Genomic DNA, 23,942 nt, shown 5'->3' with positions numbered 1-23,942 from the left:
GGGATAAGAGGGAAGGTCCTTTCATGCATTGAGAACTGGTTAAAAAACAGGAAACAAAGGGTCGGCATAAATGGTAAATTTTCTGAATGGAGAGGGGTAACTAGTGGTGTCCCCCAAGGGTAAGTCCTAGGACCAATCCTGTTCAATTTAGTCATAAATGATCTGGAGAAGGGGGTGGGTGAGCAGTGAGGTGGCAAAGTTTGCAGATGACACTGAACTGTTCAAGATAGTCAAGACAAAGGCAAACTGTGAAGAACTTCAAAAAGATCTCATCAAACTGAGTGATTGGGCAACAAAATGGCAAATGAAATTTAATGTGGATAAGTGTATGATAATGCACATGGGAAAAATAATCCCAACTATACTTACAATATTATGGGGGTTAATTTAGCTATAACTTATCAGGAAAGACATCTTGGAGTTATTATTGATAGTTCCTTGAAAACATACATGCAGCGTGCAGAGGCAGTCAAAAAGGCAAATAGGATGTTAGGTATTATTAAAAAAGGTATAGAAAATAGGACAAGCAGTATCTTGCTGCCCCTATATGAATCTATGGTATGCCCACATCTTGGGTACCGTGTACAGATTGGTCTCCTCACCTGAAAAAAAGATATCCTGGCCCTGGAAAAGGTTCAGAAAAGGGCAACTAAAATGGCTGGGGGCTTGGAACAGGTCCCATACGAGGAGAGGCTAAAAAGACTGACACTTTTCAGTTTTGAAAAGAGGAGACTGAGGGGGGGGACATGATAGAGGTATATAAAATTATGCCAGGTGGGGACAGGGTGAGGAGAAGTTATTTACTTGTGTCCATAATACAAGAACTAGAGGACACCAAATGAAATTAAAGGGTAGCAGGTTTAAAACTAATAAAAGACAGTTGTTCTTCACTCACCACACAGTTAACCTGTGGAACTCCTTTCCAGAGGAGACTGAGACAGAATTTAAGAAAGAGCTAGAAAAATTCATGGAGGTTAGGTCCATAAAAGGCTATTAGCCAAGGGTAGGAATTGTGTCCCTGGCCTCTGATTGTCAGAGGCTGGAGATGGATGACAGGAGACAAATTGCTTGTTCATTGCCTTTGGTTCACCCCCTCTGGGGCACCTGGCACTGGCCACTGTCAGCAGACAGGCTACTGGGCTGGACAGACCTTTGGTCTGACCCAGTATGGCCGTTCTTATGTTTTTATTCTGCTAAGAGTAGATCTTGATACAGGAGAGAATGAATGGATGAACTCTGGACATAATCAACAGCTCTGAATATCATGCCAGTTTGACTAAAATCACTCTGAGTCTCTCCTGATAACAAGTTACTAAGTAATCTGTGGAGGAAACCAGGGGGTGGAGGAGGGTGGAGCGGAGAAAAAGGCACAAAGGAGATCTTTGTCACAGCAGAAAACAAAAGAACCTAATATATTGTAAAATCTTGTCAGTTCCCAAGCATAATGTGGAACACAGGATCTGATTTACAGAAAATAGGTCCATGTCCAATGACTCGCCTTGCAACTAACTTTTTTTTGTTCCTCTTCTTAGATGCTTCCTGTCTTATGATAATTTAGAACGTATGAAAAGGTGTTTGCTTAATCACAATGAAAACTAATACTGAAAGAATCCCTGTATGATCTGCAGACCAGATATAGCATAGATGAGGGCAGTGAAAATTTGCTGACAATGTACAGCTCCAACTTTTTCATTAAACTCATTACCTTTGGGGGAGATATATTGTTACAATCACTAATCATCATCATCATCATCATCATTCTGGACAGATGTAGAACAGATGTACATGCTGAGAAGATTCACATTGAAAGATCACTGCCAAGTGCTATGATGAACAAAATGCTTGGAGCCCATATTTGACATTAGCTACAGTGGTCCAGTAGACCAGAACTTTTCAAAATTTAGGTCCCGGAATGCAAGGGTAAGCTGCTGCTGGGCTGAGACACACTTAGTTTACCTGGGTGTCTACAAGCGCTGCTGTTCCAAGTTCCCAGTGGCTGTGGTTCACCATTTCCAACCTATGGGAGCTGCAGAATGGTGTGAGCTGGGCCACCACCTTCCTCAGCTTCCACTGGCCAGGAACAGTGAACTGAAGTCACTGTGAGCTGACATCAGCTGTGTCTGTGTATACTCAGGTAAACAAAACATCTCACAGCCTGCCAGAAGCTTACCCTTACAAGCCATGACCCAAAATTTGAAAAACTCTGCACTAGAGACATCTTTCAATTGAGCATAGGAAAATACAATGACATCACTAGAGCCTCTCAAGTGCTCAACTATATCTAACAGATATTCAAAAACACAATATAAGAAAAGTACAGTTATTTGGCTTAAAGGAACCTTTTTAAAAATAATTCTTAATTTTCCTAACATTCTTTCTGGCTAACTACAAACTTGAGTAGTTAGAGTCTGCCTACAAACACAATCCTTGTAGTTCTAACTGGACAATTTATTATTTAAATATGAACACATGACAACACAGTGTGAATGATCACAGTGTTTGAGTAAAGTCAAAAGTGTACTATCATCTGAGTCCCAGCTGAAGTTTCGTATAAACTGTGTCTACACATAAGCATCCTTTTGAAAGGCTGAAAATCGAATAACGGCATTCTAAAGCCTGGCTTTCGAAAGATAGCAACCACACTTAAAAATCGTATTGAACCGTCAAGCTGCCCTTTTGAAAGACCACCGCGTTCTTTCAAAAGGGAGCGTCCATGTGGCTCCAGCCAGTCTTTCGAAAGAAGGGGGCCAGAAAGACTGTGGATAGGGTCACATGGCTGACAAGCCCTTCCAGGGCTGCAGCCAGCCACTCCCTGAAAAGGCCCCTCCCCAACACACCCAGTGTAAATGAGCTGAGTGCTGCCCAGCGGCCCCCGGCCAAGCAGAGCTCAATGTGCACCGGCATGGAGTTGCAGCTGCTGCTCCCGGCTGAGGACACATTGCTCTTGGAGGCTGTGCTGGCACTGCTGTGCACAGTCATCGCAGCCACCTCCCGTCTACTTGGGTACCTGAGCAGGCCATGTCGCCTCTGGAGTCACCTCAGCAGCACCAACTGGTGGGAGTACCTCGTGCTGGGGCAGTGGTATGATGCCCAATGGATCTGCAACTTCCACATAAGGAAGCAGACCTTTCATGAGCTCTGCCATTGCTTGCCCCTGCACTCAGGCACCAGGACACCTGCATGCTCTCTCCCTTGAGAAGTGGGTCGCCATAGCCAAATGGAAGCTGGGCACCCTGGACTCCTACTGCTCTATGGGATACCAGTTCAGGGTGGGCAAGGCCACCATCGAGGCCATACTCATGGAGGTAAGCCATACCCGGGTCACACGCCCTCCACAGGGGATGGGGGGCGGGGGCTCCAAGGCAAGGGAGACCCTTGGCAGCAGGTGGTAGGGAGGGTGCTGGGGTGGGGTGGGGAAGAGGCTGTGTGTGAGGGGGTTGGGGGTGCAGGGAGCCAGGAACGCCCCACCACACCCTCACGAGAATGCATGTCCTCCCACCCATGTAGGTCGCTCGAGCCATGAACGCCATGCTGCTCCACAGTGCCATCCACCTGGGGGGATCCAGGTGCTGCAGTCACGGGATCTGCTGCACTCCACTTCCCGAACTGTTTCAGTGTCCTGGATGGGCGACACAATCCCATCCATGCAATGGCACACAGCGCTAGGAGAGTACATGAACCACAAGGGTTAGCATTCAGTGGTGGTTCCAGGCCCTGGTGGAGTCCAGAGGTCGGTTCACAAACATCTACCTGGGCTGGGTTGGACAGACGCAATACCCATGTGTTCCAGAACTCCGGCCTCTGCTGATGCAAGGAGGCTGGCATCTTTATCCCTCAGTGGGAGATTCTCGGAAGGGATGTCACCATGATGTTCTGCATGGTGGTGGACACCGCGACCCCTTCCAGCCATGGCTACTGCAGCCCTACAGGAGCCACCTCGACCCCATCCAGAGGGTATTCAACATATACCTCAACCAGGCCCGCAACATGGTCAAGCAGGCCTTTAAGTGCCTTAAGGTGTGTAGCCAGACAAAGTCTCCCCCTTACAAGCCAGCTTGCTCGTTGCCCCACCCCCACTGAGAAGCACACAGGGCACGGAAACGGCTGCTGACAGCACAGTCTTTGATGCCCTCATTGAGGCCCAGATATGCAAGCTTATCGTGACCCTGAGAAGCAGAAAGTACAGCTAGAAGGCTAACAGGCCAGACTGTCAACATGAGAGCGGGGGGACCCTCAGAAATCACCCCAGCTGGCATTGATCAATATGATGCACACACACAATCACCCAGAAGGGGACGTGCCCTGCCCGCACAAAAGAATGTCCTGTACTCCTAAATTGTTTATCTCTTGTCTTACAAGTGCAAACTAAGTAGAAATGCCCTTGTAACAAACTGGAGTCACAAAGACAGACCAGTATGATCTGGCACCATAGGTAAGAAAGAGAATACGTAACCCAAAAGGGGTATAAAAGATGGGTCCAGCAGAACTCTAATGAGTGCATTTCAACCAACTACCTGCTGGTCGGGTCAGGTGATTGCCTCCCGAGGTCCACTACTGGGGACGCCCAACCTCGTATTCGTCTTTCCGCGGAATTGAGTGACCGATCCGGCTTGGCTACGCTGGTATCGAGAGACGCAGAGAGGGTAAGATACACCCATGCTAGGTCTCTGACTTTTTTTTTTGTGCACAGCTAAAGAATTAGAGCTCTGTAACTAGTATCAAGATATCATTGTGTTAGATGATAACAGATATCTTTGTATTGGATTGTAACGTAACTTGTTAACACCTGTACTTTGCTAGCATATAAGAAGTTAACAATAGCCTTTTGTAACCGCACGCTTATAACTGTAGCTTAAATAAACTTGTAACTAGTTCAGCTCTGAGCCTAACCATTTTGTTAACCCTTTTGTCACTGCAACACAGCCGGCACAACAAAAGAACTTTAACCGTTTGGTTACTACAGCCTGGCCGTGGGTGAGTGTGCTAGGAGCTGCCTGCTCTAACAGTAAAAAAACTGGGCTGCTTAGGACCCAGGGGAGTACCTCACCGCACATTACCTGGCCACCGGCTAACAAGGTGCGGCAGCGGTGCCTCCTCTTGAGGCTGGAGGTCAGGGTGCTGAATGTGCCCCAGGCAGTGGGTGCCTGCTGTGCACTCCATAATATCACGGAGGGCAGGGGAGTGCCTTCATGCATGGGTGGATGGCTGAGTCTGGCCCCGGCTACGAGCAGCCAGGCGCTGCCCCCATTCGTCAGGCCCACCAGGATGGTCTCTGCATCAGGGAAGCCCTCTGACAGAGCTTCGCTGATAGGCCTCAGTGACCCCCACCCACAACCATCCCCCACACACATCCACCCCTTACCATCCCTCCATGAAAAGCATGGCACATGGGGGTGTTTGTCAAATAAATAATTTACTATCCACTACTGAAACTGTTAACTAAATGAATGTAAACCTACATACAGAAGGAAGGGGGCAAACAATGTACACTGGGGGGATGCAAGGGATCAGTCCACGGCTGGAGTGGAAGGCCATGAGCCCCATCGGCCCCAGGATCCCCTCCATTCCTGGGTCCAGGGTCCTCAGTAGGGAGCACTGGGACGTGTGGCCATGGGAGGGTCTTGGCAGGGGTCTCAGGAGGGGCTTTTGCAGGCAGGGGGCAAGGAGGCAGGCCACATTGGCTGCATGCTCTCACAGGATGCCACTAACGTCCTGCAGGTTGGCCATGAGCCTGTCTCAGGCCACCCTCCACCATGCCATGTCAGCCTCTGAGAGGTGAAGGTGACAACTCGGCCACTTCGTCCTGGAAGTGGCTGGTTGTGTCACCCTCTGTCCCAATGTCATGCTGCGTGTGGGGGTGCCTGGGTGTTGTCCATCACCACCAGGGGCCTATCCAGGACAACGGATGGTATGGGGCTCTCCTGGCCCTCAGATGGTGCAGCTGTATGGAGAGAAGATGGCATGTCGGTACTGTGTTATGGCCTTTGGGGCCATGACCATGGGGCCACATCCCACCCCCTCAGGCCACCATCCTCGCTCCCAAGAGTCACATTCCTCTCCCTCAGGGGCAACAAGTCCCATACAAAGGCACAGCAGCCATAGGGCATCTTGGGTGGGTAGGGGGTTCCCAGCCCACGTGGGACAGTCCCTGGGTGCTGTCCAGTCCTGAACACCTCTCACCACATGTGAAAGTCATGGCACTGTCCACAGGGGCAGGTGCTGCACGTCACTGGCAGCCGTCACGGGGTGCCAGGTGCCATGCAAGGCCAGGAAGTGTCCAGCCCAGGACCACTGATCAAGTGTGTGGCCAGCTGGCAGGTGCATTGCCCCTGCACCCCACAGGCCAGAGTGTGCGTCCCACCCTGTACTTACCAAAGGGTCCCTCAACAAGGTCCAGCAATGCCCAACTCCCAATCGCCTGGCTGGATGACCAGGAGGGCCCGTCGATCACCAGGTCCCCACTCTCACTAAATCTCTCTGCAGTAGGGTTTGGCTCCTCGCTCCCTGGTCCTGGCTGCTCCTCCGCCTCTGCTTGCGGTTCTCATCCATTGACGTATTGAGGATGTCAGGTAGCGGGGAGCTGTCCTGGGGCCCCAGGATGGCCCTTAGCTCCCTATTGTAGGGCAGGTGGATAGACCTGCCCCGCAGAGTCCAGCCTCGTCCAGGGCCCAGGCACAGCCCTGCCGGAGCTCCTTCACCTTACTGCAGACTTTATTCGCAGTATGCTCCGGTTGTCTATAGGTGAAGTGGCCCTGGGCCAAGTGGGTGAATGCTGTGGCATTGCACTGCTTGAGTCCCATTTCCCTGAGGACCACCTCTTCTTTCCAGAGGCCAAGGAGGTGTCTCAGCTACCACTCAGTCCAGGGGGCAGCTTTTTTTTCCTCTCTGTTTTGGGACCCTGCAAGCCCTGTGAAGGCCCTGAGCATGGGATATGGAGCTCCTGTGGTGGGCAGCTGCTGGCCATTCTTGTGGTTTTCAGTTTTGATGCTGCACTGAGCTCATGGCTGTAGTGCTAGCACGCTCTCAGCTCCCTGCCACAGGGTTTCTGGGTCTATATCACTTTAAGGGCAGCTGGACACAGGGATCATAGAGCCTTGCTACTGCGGGCCAGAGCATCCCCCTGCTCCAGCTGGCTGGTGCCATGGCTGACTCTTCTTTCAAAAGAGCGAGCCATGGAGTATGTACATGTGTATTCTTTTAAAAGAGTATTTTGAAAGGGGAAGCTCTTCCTGATATGGGATCAGGGTTGGGATTTCGAAGTCTGCACCCTGTTCCTTCAATTTCCTCTTGAAAGAACGTGTTTCATGGGTACACACTCCTCATGTTCTTTCGAAAGAGGGATGGATATTTCAAACTTTCTTGCACATGTAGACCCAACTATAGTGAATGGACAAAACTTCAGTGGTTATAACAATATTAAAGGTGGACTGATTTCTTCCTGAATTGCTAGTATTCCAGCCCTGAAGATCTCTGACATAATGTCAATAATAGTGATAAAATATGCTGCTAATATCTCACTGAACTTTTATCAAAATAGGCTGGCAAAGAAAGAACTCTTAATATGTCAGTAAAGGTCTTTTTTAAATCCAATACAGATCTTAAATAAACATATAGCTTTAAAAAGAACACTAGTATGCCTCTCTGAAGGCAAAATTATTATACTGTACAGTAGAGGAGACATGACTTACTTATTAAAAAGCCTTGTTTTAATTATGTTGATGTACTCTATGTCTGCCCCTGCCTATTTTAAAAATCTATACTTTTTCCACACTTTTGCTAGTTATATTTTACCTCAAGAACCATGCATATAAATGGCAAAACTAATCTATTCTACTTGCGCTTCCTGTTTTTACTTCACGTACCATATTTTGTACAGACAACAATATTAATCTTGTTTATATATTCTTTTTATTGTGTAACATTTAATAAAACAATTTTAAGATTGTTTTTGGTTTGCTCTGTATGTTTTGATTTGCAAGCAGATGTGGCTAAAAATGAAATATCCTAATTCCTGCCATATAAAAAGGTGCTATAAATGCAGAACTAGAAGATAATGAGGAAATAGGATTCAAATATATTTTAGGGTTTATTTTGTAGCACTTTTGAATTAACAGCACACAATTCTTTTCATCAAGGGTGGATAAGTATGCCAGTTATGTCACCACTAAGAATATTAAATTAGCAAACTAAACTGACAAAAAGCACACTGAACGTAAAAGACTGATTTATACATATATTTATTTTTTTGGCAGGAATGGGGAAACTTTATGGGACGAGACACACTGAATTGAAATTAATTGGTAAATTCATTAAACTACAAATGTTTAAAAATAAGGGAGTGAAATATACAAAATTTTATCCAATAATTCATTATTTCTGAAATGTGGCCACCAGATTTGCATGTGGCCACCAGAAGCTTTTTCTGCAGCCACAGGCTTCTCATGTTGATGGGAAGCAGGGGAGAAGAGAAAGAAATGGCTCCTCTCCTGGAGCTGCCAACAAGGTTGTGGCTCCAGCGGGGGCAGAGCCCAAAACACCAGAGGAACAGGAAGCGGGTGTGAGTTCCCCGCCATCCAGTGGCCCATGGGGCAGCAGGCTGCTGACACAAGGCAGTGGGTTCCAGCTTTGGGTGCTGACTCCTGGTTCACTGCTCTCCTCGTTGTCCTCATTGTCCCCTCCGCCTTCCTCCATCCTCCACACATCCCTTCACTACCCTGGCCCCTACGGCCCACCTCTACATTCAGGGCTTAATTTGCCCCCTGGCTTGCTGCGGCTGACTCTCTCTGCTGCGAGAACTGGTATTGGTATATTTGTTAATATGACATTTCAATGTCTCCCAGTTAGCTAGCAGGCTTACTAACATGCAAAGCATCTTATTTTGTGTATCCATTCCATCTTCCATTTTGTGTATCCTATTCCATTTTGGTCTGGTGCAAGACAAACACAACTGTACATTATGTTTATTGCATTTGAAAACTAAACCCTATATCAGCGGTCAGCAACCCCCGGCATGGGTGCCACAAGTGGCACACAAGCCCATTTTTATTGGCACACAAAGAAAGGAGTTCAGCCCCACTCTCCTCCTCCATGTACCCAGGCGCTTGCTCAAAACCATGCTGCCTGTGGATTAATTTTGGCATTCCACCTCAAAGTTTGCTGACCCCCTGCCCTTCATGGAAAAATTATGGTGAATTGAATATGTATGTGTACATATGTATTTGTTTTTGCTAAATCTAATGAAGACTTTTAGGAAAACTTGTCAGAGCAACCACCACACTCAGAGGACACCAAACATAGTATTTGTGAGAACCCTTAACTGAACGGTATAAGTCCTTGGAACTTGAAAAACACCATGTAAGTGCTTAATATTCTTAATAAACTAGGAAGTAACCTATTCCTCTCATTTTATTAAAAGTAGTCACAGAATTAAATACTGGCTTTTTATTTGGATTTATTTTTTTTAAATAAATACAAAAATGTCTTTGGATTTGTATCAGAGTGACACAGAGTAAAACCATCTGATAAAGCATGGCTGTAACCTATTCATGTTTTAAACTTGCATCATAACATGTGCACACAAGTTGGGAAATTTGCATGCACCTTTAGCTGCAAACACACCTATTTAACATTGTGCACATGCAGATCACATGTATCTTTTCTGTGTTTCTCAAATGTAAGGGAATAGCCTATCTTAAAAAAAACACACCAGTACAGTTTTACAAAACATTTGCTATGACTGCAGAAGCTCTCTCTCTCCAGAATAGCACAGCATAGCAATCAACAACATATAAAATGAAATTTTACATTACACACAAAATAAAGGCTGACATACAAACAAAAAAGGAAGAAAAAGAAAGAGAAGACCACGAGGAAGTGTGAGGAAAGGGGGTACTAATAAAATGGTATCTAAGATTTAATTTATCCCCTGTATGCAATATTTTAAAAATAGGTCTGATTTCTTTCATACTAAAGGAGGCATAATTAGAGCACGACAACAAAGAATAAGCCCCCCAAAAATTTTAAATTTCCTTCTCATCTCTCTCATCTTTAATCCTAAATATCTGTATTTATTAATTAAGTAGGTGTCACTGAAAAGAACAAATGGTAGAAGAAGCATGAAAGATGTTTCCTGACATAAATATAGCCAGGAAGAAAGGCTTATCTTAAGGGTATCCTCATTAGATGAGAGTCTGATCTCCATGTAACCTGAGGCGTATATTTATTTATCAACAATTACATCACTGCTAGGTATTTAATGACATTACATTAAATAAGGACACCCAAACAGGTTAGGAGATGATGTTAATATTACCTTTGTAAAATGAGTGGGCAAAGCTCTGCTCAGGAATTAACTTGGCAAGGAATCCATGGTTCAAACTTGGGTGAGGGATAGATGGCATGACCACAACTGTGGAGAAAATCATGGAATCACATGTGAGCCAGCTAATAACCGCCTGTGTCCTGGTCCACTGTGGATCCATGACAAGAGTCCTATCTCACTTACACATGCAAGTATGATACTTTTAACAAAAATGCATTTCTGGAGGAAGGAAGCAAGTTACGTATCAAGAGATAGGAAACATCAGACCAATTAGTAGGGCATCATAACAACATTTATAGGGAAGACGACACATATAAGACAAGCATAGCTGAAATAGTTAATTGAAACAAACAGTTTCCTACTCCAGCACCACAACATATGATCAAGGAGGATACGTTAAATACAACATACAAATATGGTTTCTTATAGCTGATCACTTAAATGTTTACTAAATGAAAACAGCCAATGAGGACATTTTTTCTTAAACAGAGTACACGGGCAGAAAGTAAGCAAGCTAAGATATACCAATTAATTAGGTAAAAATAAATATAAGTAGGGCTGTCAATTAATTGCAGTTAACAAGTTGCAATGCAAAACTGACTAGATTTTAAAAGTGATGATTTAATGAAATTTAATTGCATTGTTAAACCATAATAGAATACTAATTTAAATAATAAATATTTTATTTTTTCTACATTTTCAAATATATTGATTTCATTTACAACATTGTATATAAAGTGCACAGTGCTCAATTTATATTTTATTAAAAATACTTGCACTGTAAAAATAATACTGCAATCTACAAGTCAAAGCACAAAGGGGCATGTAAATATTTAGTATATGTGGCACAAATTGCAATGATGACTACAACAGTGTCACACAAACACTTGTGTTCCCTTTCAGGTGACACTAAATAAGATAACAGGCTGTATTATCTTTTTCAAACGTAAATACATTTGTTTTAGCAATTGGCTGAATAAGGACTGTGGACTTGTGGTTTCTAAAGTTTTATGTTGTTTTGTTTTTGAGTGCAATTATTCTGTAAGTTGCATTATCATGATAGAGAGCACTGCAATACCTTTATAAGATGAATTAAAATACCGTTTCTTCTGTTTGTATTTACAGTGTGAATATTTGTAAGAAAATAAAAAGTGATCACTGTATACTTTGTTTTATATGTTGTAGTGGAAATCATATCTGAAAACATGGAAAAGAATCAAAATATTTATATTAAAACTTTTGTTATTGTTTAATAGTGTGACAAACTGTGATCAGTCACCACTTTAACCTCACGATTAATTGCAATTGTGTATTGTTTGCCAGCCCTAAATAAATGCAAATAGGACATGAATTTAAATTGCATTATATGTGGTGTGAAAATTAGCAATTCCAGAAACCGAGACAGCAAATCAAATTCAGAACAAGCAGCAGCATGTTCATGAAAAACAACATGCAGAGATTTGGCCACTGATTTCTAATAATTCCTTTTCAACATATTTATATGGCTCTTCCGAGAGAGAAAACACTACAGTCATAAGCCAATCCATTTCAATGGCTTAAATAAATCATTGGACCAGCAGACTTTACATTAGGAACAGTGGAAGAACACACTTGGATCCAACATTCCTGGCAGGTACTGCACCAGTTGGATAGTGGCCCCAAAGGCTGAAATATCAGTTGCTGGCAAGGGGGAGGAGGGTGGAAGGGACAGGAAATCAGAATTCAGACACTAATCAGGTAAAGAATGTAATAACAGGCAACAATTCTAGTATATTAGACTTTCAGAGATTTTTTCAATGCAGACCCAAGCTAGAAAGGACTCAAGAGAGTTAATAGTCTTTGGAATATTAGCTTTTCAGAAGACTTTGTTTAAACAAAAAGTAACTTCAAGGAGGGAGTTAGCTGTGTTTGCTAACTACAAACTTCAGACATTTAAAGCCAAAAATAGCCATTCGCAGTACACAAATGGCAGTTTTTACATTTATTTTGACTGGTTAATACCTTGTCCTTACGTAACTTTAAATTAATAAGGCCTCCTTCTTTGAATGTACATATAAATTAAACATGGATGCATAAAAACAGAATAAGCAAATGAAAGTTAAACCTTATAAGCAGAAGCATGTAATTTAAATCTCACTTATTAACAACCAACAAATATTAAAAAAGCTTGGAGAAGCTAAACAACAACAATATAGCCTCATTAGACTTCACACTTTTCAGGCAATTTAAAACTGTTTTTGTAGTCAAATATTTTCTGTTTCAAGGAAATTCTGAAAAACAAAATAAAAAATAAGTGGGAAAAATAGATGTACCTGTACTTGTTGGTGAATTTATTTCTTGCCTGATATTTCTACCTGCCTGGCTCCCACATCTTGCAGTCTCTCGTTGCGGTTCCAGTATATCACGGTATTTGGAGACCATCAGTACAGAGATAAAGTAAACTACCGCTAAAGCTAAAAATTGAGCCTGTTTGCTATCATCCTGTGTGAGAGAAAAAGGAACACATGGGTAGTACTTGACAATTACAGAGACCTTTTCAATCAAGATTATCAATATGTTTTAGAGACATTTACTATTCGGTGTTATAACCTGATTATTTGTTTACAATTAAATTCTTAAATAACCTATACACCAATTGGAATACTAATGTCAGTAGTTCTATTTAGGAACGATAGTGCGGGCAAAAAGACAGTGGGAAAGCCCTCTCCTTCAAAAATAGCATTTAATGTTTTGGAGTCATTGTTACCTCCAAATAAAATGATCTTAAATGTTTATGGATCAATGTCCTAACAGTAAAGCACAGATGGGGTAATATTTAGTGTCTCATACAGACCACCAAATCATATTGGAGGACAGGATGACAACTGCATTCATCACCAGTTCATAACATACAGGAAAAAAAAAAAACTGTGCAATCACAGAGGACTTTAAATCGAGTGCCAGAGGTTGACAGTCTTATGCTTCCAGTACTAGAGTTCCTTGAAATTTGTAAACATTATTATTGATAATTTCCTGATTTGAAAACTTTTGCAGCCAATGCAGGAATCCTTTATTAGCCCTTGTTCCAACAGGTAAATAGGAAGTAACCACTGAACTTAAAATTAATGTTAGCTTGGGTATAAGTGATCATGTTTACAATGTAAAAGAATAAAGTTCAGATCAGTAACATGTATACATACATGGTGCATTAATGAGGCCAAATTCACAAAACTGAAAAGAATTATGAGCCAAATCAGTTAGGAATGTTTCTAGATCATTGACAATTTTTAAATAAATATTAGATTTTTCCAAAAATATACTGCAGCAATTAATCTGGTGATTTCTATGGCTTGTGCCATACAGGAAGTCAGACTAGATGATAGCAATGGCCTTAGAAACCTACGAAATGTTATGCCTATGCACAAAAAGATTAAGTTACTTGCCCAAGGTGTCATAACCAACATGTGGCAAAGTCAGCAATAGAACTGAAGAGTCAGGCTATGTGTACACTGCAGCATAAATTTGAATCTAAGGCACATAGCCAGATTTTAAATTGACTAGTCACATATCAAATACTATTATTTCGAATTCAAAGGACTCTACGGCACATATTCTTACTCCAACAACCTCAATGGGCTAAACAAAGTTTGAATGTAAGCATCCAGATTAATGATAGTGTGGAAACAGTTTCCATTTTCAAACGTGCAGGAAGTAAGGTAACAGGAAGTCCACAAATTTAAGATTTTGGGGGCTGGCTGTCACGGGGGTGGGGATGGGGGCTTAGGAAAATATTGCTGAGGCTGGCTGTCGCCAAGGGGAAATCTCCTTCTGAAAAAATGGCCATTTGCTTTCCACAGGAGGGGAATGAGGGCAATGCAATCTGGGAAGATGACATCACATACCCACAACCATTTGCTGGGCATTTTTCCCCCCCACACTTCATCAGTGGAAAAAAACCAAGAATGCTGTGGGGCTGAGGGAACTGTGAGACAGGTTCCCACAATGCATTGCTGCAAGAGTCAATGACTGGCAATATAGTATGGGAGCCCTAACGCAATTTTGTGGGGAGGTGAGGATACTCATATTTGAATTCATAAAAACCAGCCTTACAAAATGACTTTAATAAGATTGAATTTATCTTGTAGTATAGACATAGCCTCAGACTTTCCAGTCACTTTTACTCTTACTTCCAGGCCACATTATAAATCTGTACTTTAAGAGCTGTAGCAAAAAACAAGCAAAGACATTTCTTTCTGCGCCATCTACAGCTGCCTCAACTAATCTGAGATGTCTACAGCATTTACAGTTCAGCAGACATTCTACAGTACTTCCAGACAAGACACTAAAGTCCGTTAGCATAGATGGTTTATGTGAAGCTGCTCAGAAACGTGGCCTTATATGATTAGAAATCTTGCATTAGTAAGTAGGTGGAACATTTCATCCCAGAGGTGGCTGAATTTCAGAGGTTATTCAGGTTCTCTTTTTGTGTAGTTTGCATATCAGTTGCAGCTTGTAAAGGAAAATGACATTTTATAAGGCACCTTTCTTCTCAAATAAGCTTATTATTATTATACATCTCTTTTTGTTATAAAAGGGAAATTACGTAGAATTTGACATATTTCCTCTTCCCAAAATAGGAAATCAAAAACTTATTTTTAAGGTAAACTCATACAGATTTTAAGTGTCCCCAGCCTCCAAAGCTGTACTGTTTTAAAATGCAAGTTTTTCATAACATCAATCTTTCCTTCAAATATCAGTGATTATATATACTGCAAAAAGAAAAATCACAGTCCACATTACTCACCACATCACGAAAAACAACTGCTCGTAGACGATTAATGTCAACATCCTGAAGAAGTCTATCAGGATCCTTTATAGGGGAAAGGTTACCAGGAACACTTTCCAATGGTGTCTACAAATGGGAAATTATTTTTCCAAAATGTACAGAGATTTTCACTGTTAACACTGAGATCCACAATAAAACTAAATACATTATTGCTAGCTTGAAGACAAAAAAAAGTAAAACTCAGACACTGGTTCTCCAAACAAAGCTTTGCTTTACTTATTTTAATGCATTAACTCTGAATAGTTAGATACAGAATTGTTTACTTTCTTCAAAAGCAATGCTTTAATCATATCTGGCTAGTGCATATTAGTAGTAGTAGTAGTAGTAGTAGTAGTAGTAAACATGTGAACTGTACCAAAATAGAGATGGGGAGCAGATGTACTCTCAAGAACAGCAGAAGTAGAAGAGAGTAAAGTATTGGAAAACAGTTCTCAACATACCAATGCATTAAGTAGGTCCTTCTTTTCATTTTTTCTAATTTTAATTGAAAAGAAAATATTTTTTTCCTGTGATCTAGGAAATGGATGACAACTCAGGTGCTGTTTTAACAAACTACAATCATCTCCTGCTCATTTTAAACACTGGTACAACCTATGTAAGTAACATCAGATTACCTTGGTCATTGCTGCTGCAGTCACACCCTGAAGGGTCTCCTGAGTTTTACTGCTGATTAGGGAAGATTTGTTCACCCTCTCTCTCTGTCTTTGTCGACATTCTAAACAGTTTCTTACGGCAACACAACAAACTAAAACAATAACGAAAGAGATACAATTGAACATTATCATTGTGTAATTGCATGGCTATCATTTAATGAAGAGCTGATAGCTCCAAAGAATCATTATGGTTCAAAAGCAATCATATAAATCAACAGGCATCACAAATCACTTCAATTATACCCTGACGATATCAGGAAAATAAAATGGTGACTTTTCTAATTTCACTATGTTTATAGTTAAACAGGTTCCTTCATTTTATGACTGTGTCAAATGAGGCTCATAAATAATGCTACAAGGTCAAAATGTAAATTATTCCTCGGAACTGGAATTCTTGTATTATGATTATGTTGTCCCTTTTGATCCACTACCTTTGGAAACATACTCCTTAGTGTTGCCAAAGCCAACCTTAATATTTTTGCATAGCTAGAAGACAGAAAGCAAAAAGGTAGGAATCAATGCTTACTTTTTATCATGACAGAGATTAGCAGCAGAGGGCCACAAGGTTGCATATGAGGACTGATAATAGTAATTATCTGCGAATTGAATAGGTGAGTGAACAGTGTTGTGACAAAAATTGCAGCTGTCAAAAATTATTCAGTTCAGGACAAGAACTCAGAAGACTGAAGAATTTAAGAGGAACCTAACCAAACTAGATAACAACATGCAATACAATGGCAGATGAAATTCAACATTGACAACTTACAGCAATGTACAAACAGAATAATTTGAACTACACTTCTAAAATCTGCCACTCTGTTTCTAAGACCCTAAATTAATTGTATGAATTTAGCAAAAACTTTTGGGCATCACTGTGGACAGCTCAGTGGCTTTCTGATCAATGCACAGCTGAAGACAAAAATCATCCCCAAAACCAAAACAATGCTAAAAATGTAGAATGCACAAGGATTACCATGGAGAACGATACTGAAATTACTACAGTACTCTTACACAATTCAACAGTACAAACTTCCCTGGAAAAGCTTCCTCAGTTTCGGTCCTCACATCTCAAAAAAGGATATGAGGGTTCTAAGGACAGGTGACAAAAATAATGAGAGAACACGCAGACTCAATTCAAGAAAGATTGAAAAAGATTCAATCATTTTCTAGGAAGAGTCCTAGTTTTCCATTTAAAAGTAAGAAGTGGAAGTCAGAAGGTAGAGGCCACTCCCTCTTTGTCTTTCCACTTCATCAAGTTACCTAACTGCTCCACTAAAACACTTCCATGTAATAACCCCATGAAGTCCACTTTGCCAGTATGACCCAACTACAAGATATTGCCAGGGTGGAGGAGGAAGTAGATTGTTACTTGCAGCTCCAGTTCTTATTTTGGGAGCTAGCTGTTCCTGGGACTGGGAATGCTTATTCTCACAGATGTTAGGCTGTGTCTACACTATGAGATAAATTCAATTTTTAATAAATTTGATTTTTAATGTCATTATGAATTCAAATTAAGTGTCCACAAAGCTTCTTGAAATTTGATCCACCTTTTTTCCTTGTCGAGTTTCCACATACCCATTGTCCTGTGCAAGTTTGACAGCATTAGCATTGTATTGTGGATACCTATCCCACAGTGCCTTAGCTCAGGTTGCTTGTGGGTGTTTCATGTCTAAATCCCAGAATACAAAGCACTGACCCAGAATTCAGAGCACTAGTAACCACACAAAAATGAACTAGAGGTGGCAAAGTTTGCAGATGACACCAAGTTGTTCAGGACAGTCAAAAGCAAAAGGGATTGTGAAGAACTACAAAAAGATCTCAGCAAACTGAGTGATTGGGCAGCAAAATGGCAAATGAAATTTAATGTGGGTAAGTGTAAGGTAATGCATGTTGGAAAAAATAACCCAAATTACACGTACTACATGATGGGGTCAAATTTAGCTACGACAGATCAGGAAAGGGATCTTGGAGTTATAGTGGATAGTTCTCTGAAGACATCCACGCAGTGTGCAGCGGCAGTTAGTAAGGCAAATAGGATGTTAGGAATTATTAAAAAAGGGATCGATAATAAGACAAAAGATATCATACTTCCCCTATATAAAACTATGGTACGCCCACATCTCGAGTACTGCGTGCAGATGTGGTCTCCTCACCTCAAAAAAGATATATTGGCATTAGAAAAGGTTCAGAAAAGGGCGACTAAGATGATTAGGGGCTTGGAAAGGGTCCCATATGGGGAGAGGCTAGAGAGACTGGGACTTTTCAGTTTGGAAAAGAGGCGATTGAGGGGCGATATGATAGAGGTATATAAAATCATGAATGGTGTGGAGAAAGTGAATATAGAAAAATTATTTACCTTTTCCCATAATACAAGAACTAGGGGACACCAAATGAAATTGATGGGTAGTAGGTTCAAAACTAATAAAAGGAAATTTTTCTTCACACAGCGCACAGTCAACCTGTGGAACTCCTTGCCCGAGGAGGCTGTGAAGGCCAGGACTCTATTAGGGTTTAAAAAAGAGCTTGATAAATTTTTGCAGGTCAGGTCCATAAATGGCTATTAGCCAGGGATAAAGTATGGTGCCCTAGCCTTCATAACAAGGGCAGGAGATGGATGGCAGGAGATAAATCACTTGTCTTCTGTTCTCCTCTCTGGGGCACCTGGCATTGGCCACCGTCGGCAGATGGGATGCTGGGCTTGATGGACCTTTGGTCTGACCCAGTATGGCCATTCTTATGTTCTTATGTTCTTATGTAGAGATCACGCCATTTCCTGTCACAGCATTTCAGTGCAAGCATGGATCCCCAAATGCTTCAACTTACAGCCCACATTGTTTCAGCAACCACACTGACTGTCACACAATTTTGCCTTCAGTTACAAAGCTCACTGATGGTTCACTATAATAATGATGACGACAACAACAACAACGGTTTGGAAAAGCAAATGTCCCAACTGCAGGCCAAGAACTCAGAGCTGCTGGTTTTCCTGGATGCATTGCTTACAGTGGAGTGGTGGTTTTGGACTCATGAGACCATGCACACATCATTCTGGATTCCTGAGACGACTGGCCATAGTGCAGAACTTTCGCATGCACAAGTCCACTTTTATGGAACTTTGTGATGTGCTTGCTGCTGCCCTGAAGCGCAGCAATGCAAGAATGAGGCCAGATTTAACAGTTCAGAAGCGAGTGGCAATCACACTGTGGAAGTTTGCAACGCCCGACAATTACCAGTCAGCGGCAAATCACTTTGGAGTGGGCAGATCTACAGTGGGGTCCATGGTGATGCAGTGGCCCATGCAATCTGTCGGTGTCTCCTCAGGAAGACTGTGACCCTGGGAGATATAGTGGATGGCTTTGCTGCCCAGGGGTTTCCTAACTGCAGTGGGGGAAAAAGATAGAATGCACATCCCCATCATGGCCCTGGACCACCTGGCCTCTGAGTACATAAACCGAAAGGGGTGCTTCTCTATGGTGTTGCAGGGATTGGTAGATCTCAAAGGTCATTTCACCAACATCACCGTGGGATGGTGAGGGAAGATTCACGAAGTGCCCATCTTCCAAAATTCTGGCCTGTACAGAAAGCTCGTGGGTGGGACTTTTTTCCCCAATCAGAAAATCATGATTCGCAACATGGAGATGCCTATTGCTATATTGGATGACCCTGCTTACCCTCTGCTCCCTTGCCTTATGAAGCCCTACAAAGGAACCTTGGACCCCAGCAAGGAAACTTCAATCACAAACTCAGCAGGAGCAGAATTGTGGCTGAATGTGCCTTTGGCCATTTAAAAGTGAGGTTCAGATGCTTATTGACCCATTTCAACCCTTTCTGAAACCAATGTTTCCACTGCTATTTTGCACAACATATGTGAATCCAGGTGGGCGACTTTTCTCTCCATCTGGAATTCTGAAGTGGAGGCCATAGGCAGGGCTTACTTGCAGCCACCTACATAACCATCCACCAGTAAACACACAGAGGCATTGGCAATAAGGGATGCTTTAAAACATAGCTTCATGAATGATCTGTAATGCACGACACCCATGTATTTCTCTGAAATAATGTAAATAAATCATACCATGTCTTAGTGAAAGAATGAATGCCTTTTCTTGGTGGGGGGGCATTAAATTGCAGTATGCAGAAGGTATGTGGCAGGCAGCTGTGCCTTCAGCCCTCCCCCATCCCCATGGGTTCCCTGTGCCGCACGTCAGCTGCAGACCTGGGAGTATCAGTGGGCAGCTGTACCTTCAGCCCTCCCACAACCTGCCTGGGTTCCCTGTGCTGTGCACCCACTGTGGACCTCGGAGTATTGGCGGGGTGCTGTGCCTTCAACCCTCCCACAATGTCCATGGGTTCCCTGTGCTGCACATCCGCTGCGGAACCAGTTTTATTGTTGGTGGGCAGCTGTGCATTCAGCTGTCTCTCAACCTGCCCAGTTCCATCAGCTGTGCATCCACTGTGGACCTGGAAATACCAGTGGGCAGCTGGGCCTCCAGCCTTCCCACAACCTTCTTGGTTTTGTCAACCATGTGTCCTCTGCGGACCTGGGAATATCACTGGGCAGCCGTGCCTTCAGCTATCCCCCAACTTGCATAGGTTCCTTCTGCTGCACATCTGCTGAGGACCTGAGAGTATCAGCGGGCAGCTGTACCTTCAGCCCTCTCCCAACCTGCCCAGTTCCATCAGCCACTCATCCACTGTGGACCTGGGAGAATTGGCAGGCAGCTGTACATTCAGCCCTCCCACAACCCACACAGGTTCCCTGTGCTGTGTGCCTGCTGTGGACCTGGGAGTATCGGTGGGCAGCCATGCCTTTAGCCCTCCCCCAGCCCACCTGGGTTCCCGGTACCCTGCATCCAATGAGGTGAGATACCATGGGCAAAGGAATTTTTTCATTATATTTGCATGGCTGGGCGCTGCTGAATTCCAATGCAAATTTAATCAAAAATTTATGGGCTCCCTGTGACATTCTTCCTGCACACCTGGATGGACAACAGCGTACAAGACCAGCATCTGGTGAAGTGAGTCTGTGCTCACGAAAGCTCATGATCAAAACTTTTCTGTTAGTCTATAAGGCGCCACAGGACCCTTTGTTGCTGTTACAGTCCAGACTAACACGGCTACCCCTCCGATACGTAGTGTACAAGGAAGCAGCCATACATGGAAGGCCAGCGCGTAGCATTGTGGGATACAAGCAGAACACTTCTGGAGGCTAATAAATTCAAATTAAGGACATGGCACTTTCACACTAGCCTTTATTTGAGATTTTCAAGTAGAAATTGACGCTATACCCATCATGCAATATCGACATTTTGTTATCGGTATTACAGCTCAATAAATAAAGTTAATAGTATTAACTGTGAAGACAGTGACATTTTAATATCAAGCTAACTCCTTTAAATTCGATTTTGTCTCATTGTGTAGACACAACCTTAGTGTTTGGGACAGCAGTCTTGTAACAGACCATAGCGAAACAGTCTCCATATCTTCTAATTCAAAGTACAGTCTATGAAATCTGAGGAAGTTTGGGCAGTTTTGGCTCCGAATTACCAATGAAAACTCTGAATAAACCGTGTCAAGAATTCCCTTTTAGGAATCCTTACGTTTGAGGAAATTATTACAAATTACAAAACACTGGCAGAAAGTTGAGGCATGGTTAATTGACGATGGGGAAATGGCTTTCCTGAAATGAACATCAGAGGTGGCTCCAAAATCAGAAGCATACAGTTGAATGAAACAAAATGGAGCTCCTTTATTAGATTTATAGATTTCAGAGCTGGAAATATTAATTCGGCTTGCTATGGATTTGCAACTACCTTTGAAACAAAGGTGTGCTCTTACATGAGGCTTTACTAATCTAGAATCTGGTTTAAAAATAAAACCACAGGACATCAGTGCTCCAGAACACTGTCTTAAAAGCAGAGCTCTTTCTTCTGATGAGCTTCTCTAGCTCACTCCATGTCACTGAGTCTGGATACGTCAAGTCACATTCATTTTTAAAAAAGTTATTACTACAAAATTTAACAGTTCATGAATAAAAACTGATACAGTGCTGCTTATAAACAACATGACATGAATGAAAAAGAAGAGGAAAGATATAAATGATGCTACAATTGATCCAAAAATACAGTATCTCCAAGACATGCTGCCAATGGCAACAGGAAAGATAATGAGGGCATGTGGAATCACTGCCACCATTTTCAATGAAGGTTTTCATTTGCAAGCCTGTGTATAAATAGTCCAAACTATCACTGTTTGCTGGATGCTTTACAGGCACATGACTGAGGTGTATTCTCCCAAAAGAGGGGATCTGCAGGAGGCAGCTCTCAGAGAACCAGAGACCATACTGATAAATCTTATAATAGAAGAGCAGCATAGAAGATCCATGTTTGAGGGAAACAGTAATTTTCTTCCTTTCACTAGATTTCTTGCATTAATATTTTACTATCCAACAACATGATTTAAAATGTAAATTTCATCAATCAACTTTAAACCTGGATATATCATTCTCATGTATTTTTGTGCTTCAAGAGAAGCACTATAACAACTCAGTGAAAACTCTGTGGTATTTAAGTCTATCACGTTATAGTCAGAACCCGGTTAATTTCTACATTTATGCATTGTAGCCTTAGCTCATTGGTCTGTAAGCAATTATTTAATGCACACTGTCCGTGTTGTTCTTTACAGACTTACCCAGCCTAAGGCACTGTCGCATTAAGCCTCCAGAAGACATGTTTTTTTCAGCTTCAATCTCACTGAAGTTCAGAGAACTGGCAAATACCAGTACATCAACCATAGCCATCAGACGGCTCAGGAAAGTCACTGCTGTCTCTGCCGACATTCCTTGCGTCACTTCAATATTTTCCAATTCAGTCTAAGAGAAAATATTTATATTATACTTAATTCGAAAAAAAATATACCAATCTCAAATTTATCTCAATTTTAATTAACAGTAAATGAAAAAAATTGCAAAACTATTTCCTATGTTTAGGGTTGGCAGAATTCATGTTTTCATTTTGATGATCAAAAATGATTTTTATTTTTAAGACTTGATTCACATTTTCTATTTTTATTTTTATACTTGCTGGAAATTAAAGGGGAGTAGTGTTGCCTTAGGGTAGCACTGATTACAAGGGGCTCAAGAAACCAGGGTATAAGGTGTGGTGGACGCTGTGTTCCTGGCCTGGACAAGTTTGCAAGATAGATGAGCCCCTGACCATAGGATGCTGCTGAACAGTTCCCATCCAGTGATGGCTGTCACACTCCTGGCTGGTGAGTGAGTGAGAATGTCCACGATGGCGTAGCTTGCAAAGGATTACCTGAACAGACATGGGGTCAATGATACCCAACATCGGCAGACGAAAAAGAGGAAGGTTGTGGGCCTGATGGGGCAAGGCATGGAAGGGATCCTCAAGGAATCCATTTTTGAGCACTTGGAAGAGGGAAAAGTGATCATGAGTAGTCAACATGTATTTGCCAAGGGCCAGTCATGTCAGACCAATCTGATTAGCTTCTACGATGAGGTAACTGGCTCTGCTGACATGGGGAAGTCAATGGATGTGATACACCTTGACTTTAGCAAAGCTTTTGATACAATCTCCCACAAGGTTCTTGCCCTTAACTTAAGGAAGGATGGATTGGATAGATAGACTGTAAGATGGATAGAAAATTGGCTTGATGGACAGACCCAATGGGTAGTGCCCACTGGCTCAATGTCTAGTTGGTGGTCAGTTTCAAGTGGAGTGCCCCAAGGATCAGATCTAGGAGCACTACTGTTCAACATTTTTATTAATATCCTAGATGAGGGGATGGATTGCACCCTCAGCAAATTTGCAGAAGTCACTAAGCTAGGGGGTTGGGTAGGTATGTTGGAAGGTAGGAATAGGGTCCAGAGTGACCTAGACAAATTGGAGGATTGGGCCAAAAGAAATTTGATGAGGTTCAACAAAGAGAAGTGCAGAGTCCTGCACTTGGGACGGAAGAACCCCAAGCACTGTTACAGGCTGGGGACTGACTGGCTAAGTCACAGTGCAGCAGAAAAAGACCAGAGGATTAAATTTGATGAGACGCTGGATTCAAGTCAATAGTGATCCCTTGTAGCTAAGAAGGCTAATGGCATATTGGAGTGCATTAGGAGAAGCACTTC

At 42.5% G+C, this 23,942-nt stretch overlaps 1 protein-coding gene across 8 annotated transcripts in view; it reads right to left on the bottom strand.

Annotated features, from left to right (window-relative positions):
* The window catches only part of NBEA (neurobeachin), a 776,083-nt gene that overhangs the window by 511,397 nt on the left and 240,744 nt on the right, over nucleotides 1-23,942 (bottom strand). For 6 of the 8 annotated variants that reach the window (XM_074986506.1, XM_074986516.1, XM_074986543.1 and 3 more), the window contains exons 26-30: nucleotides 22,490-22,670; nucleotides 15,761-15,891; nucleotides 15,105-15,212; nucleotides 12,634-12,802; nucleotides 10,313-10,408 (exon numbers count right to left, since the gene is read on the bottom strand). In XM_074986506.1, the coding sequence (XP_074842607.1) occupies nucleotides 10,313-10,408; nucleotides 12,634-12,802; nucleotides 15,105-15,212; nucleotides 15,761-15,891; nucleotides 22,490-22,670 (685 nt within the window). The remainder of the gene's footprint in view (nucleotides 1-10,312; nucleotides 10,409-12,633; nucleotides 12,803-15,104; nucleotides 15,213-15,760; nucleotides 15,892-22,489; nucleotides 22,671-23,942) is intronic. The other 2 variants (XM_074986564.1, XM_074986570.1) reach the window with 1 other exon arrangement.

Source organism: Carettochelys insculpta, chromosome 1 (assembly GCF_033958435.1).
Source record: "Carettochelys insculpta isolate YL-2023 chromosome 1, ASM3395843v1, whole genome shotgun sequence".
NCBI lineage: Eukaryota > Metazoa > Chordata > Testudines > Carettochelyidae > Carettochelys > Carettochelys insculpta.
Note: the sequence above shows the minus strand (reverse complement) of the source record. Positions and strands in the feature narration are given on the sequence as shown.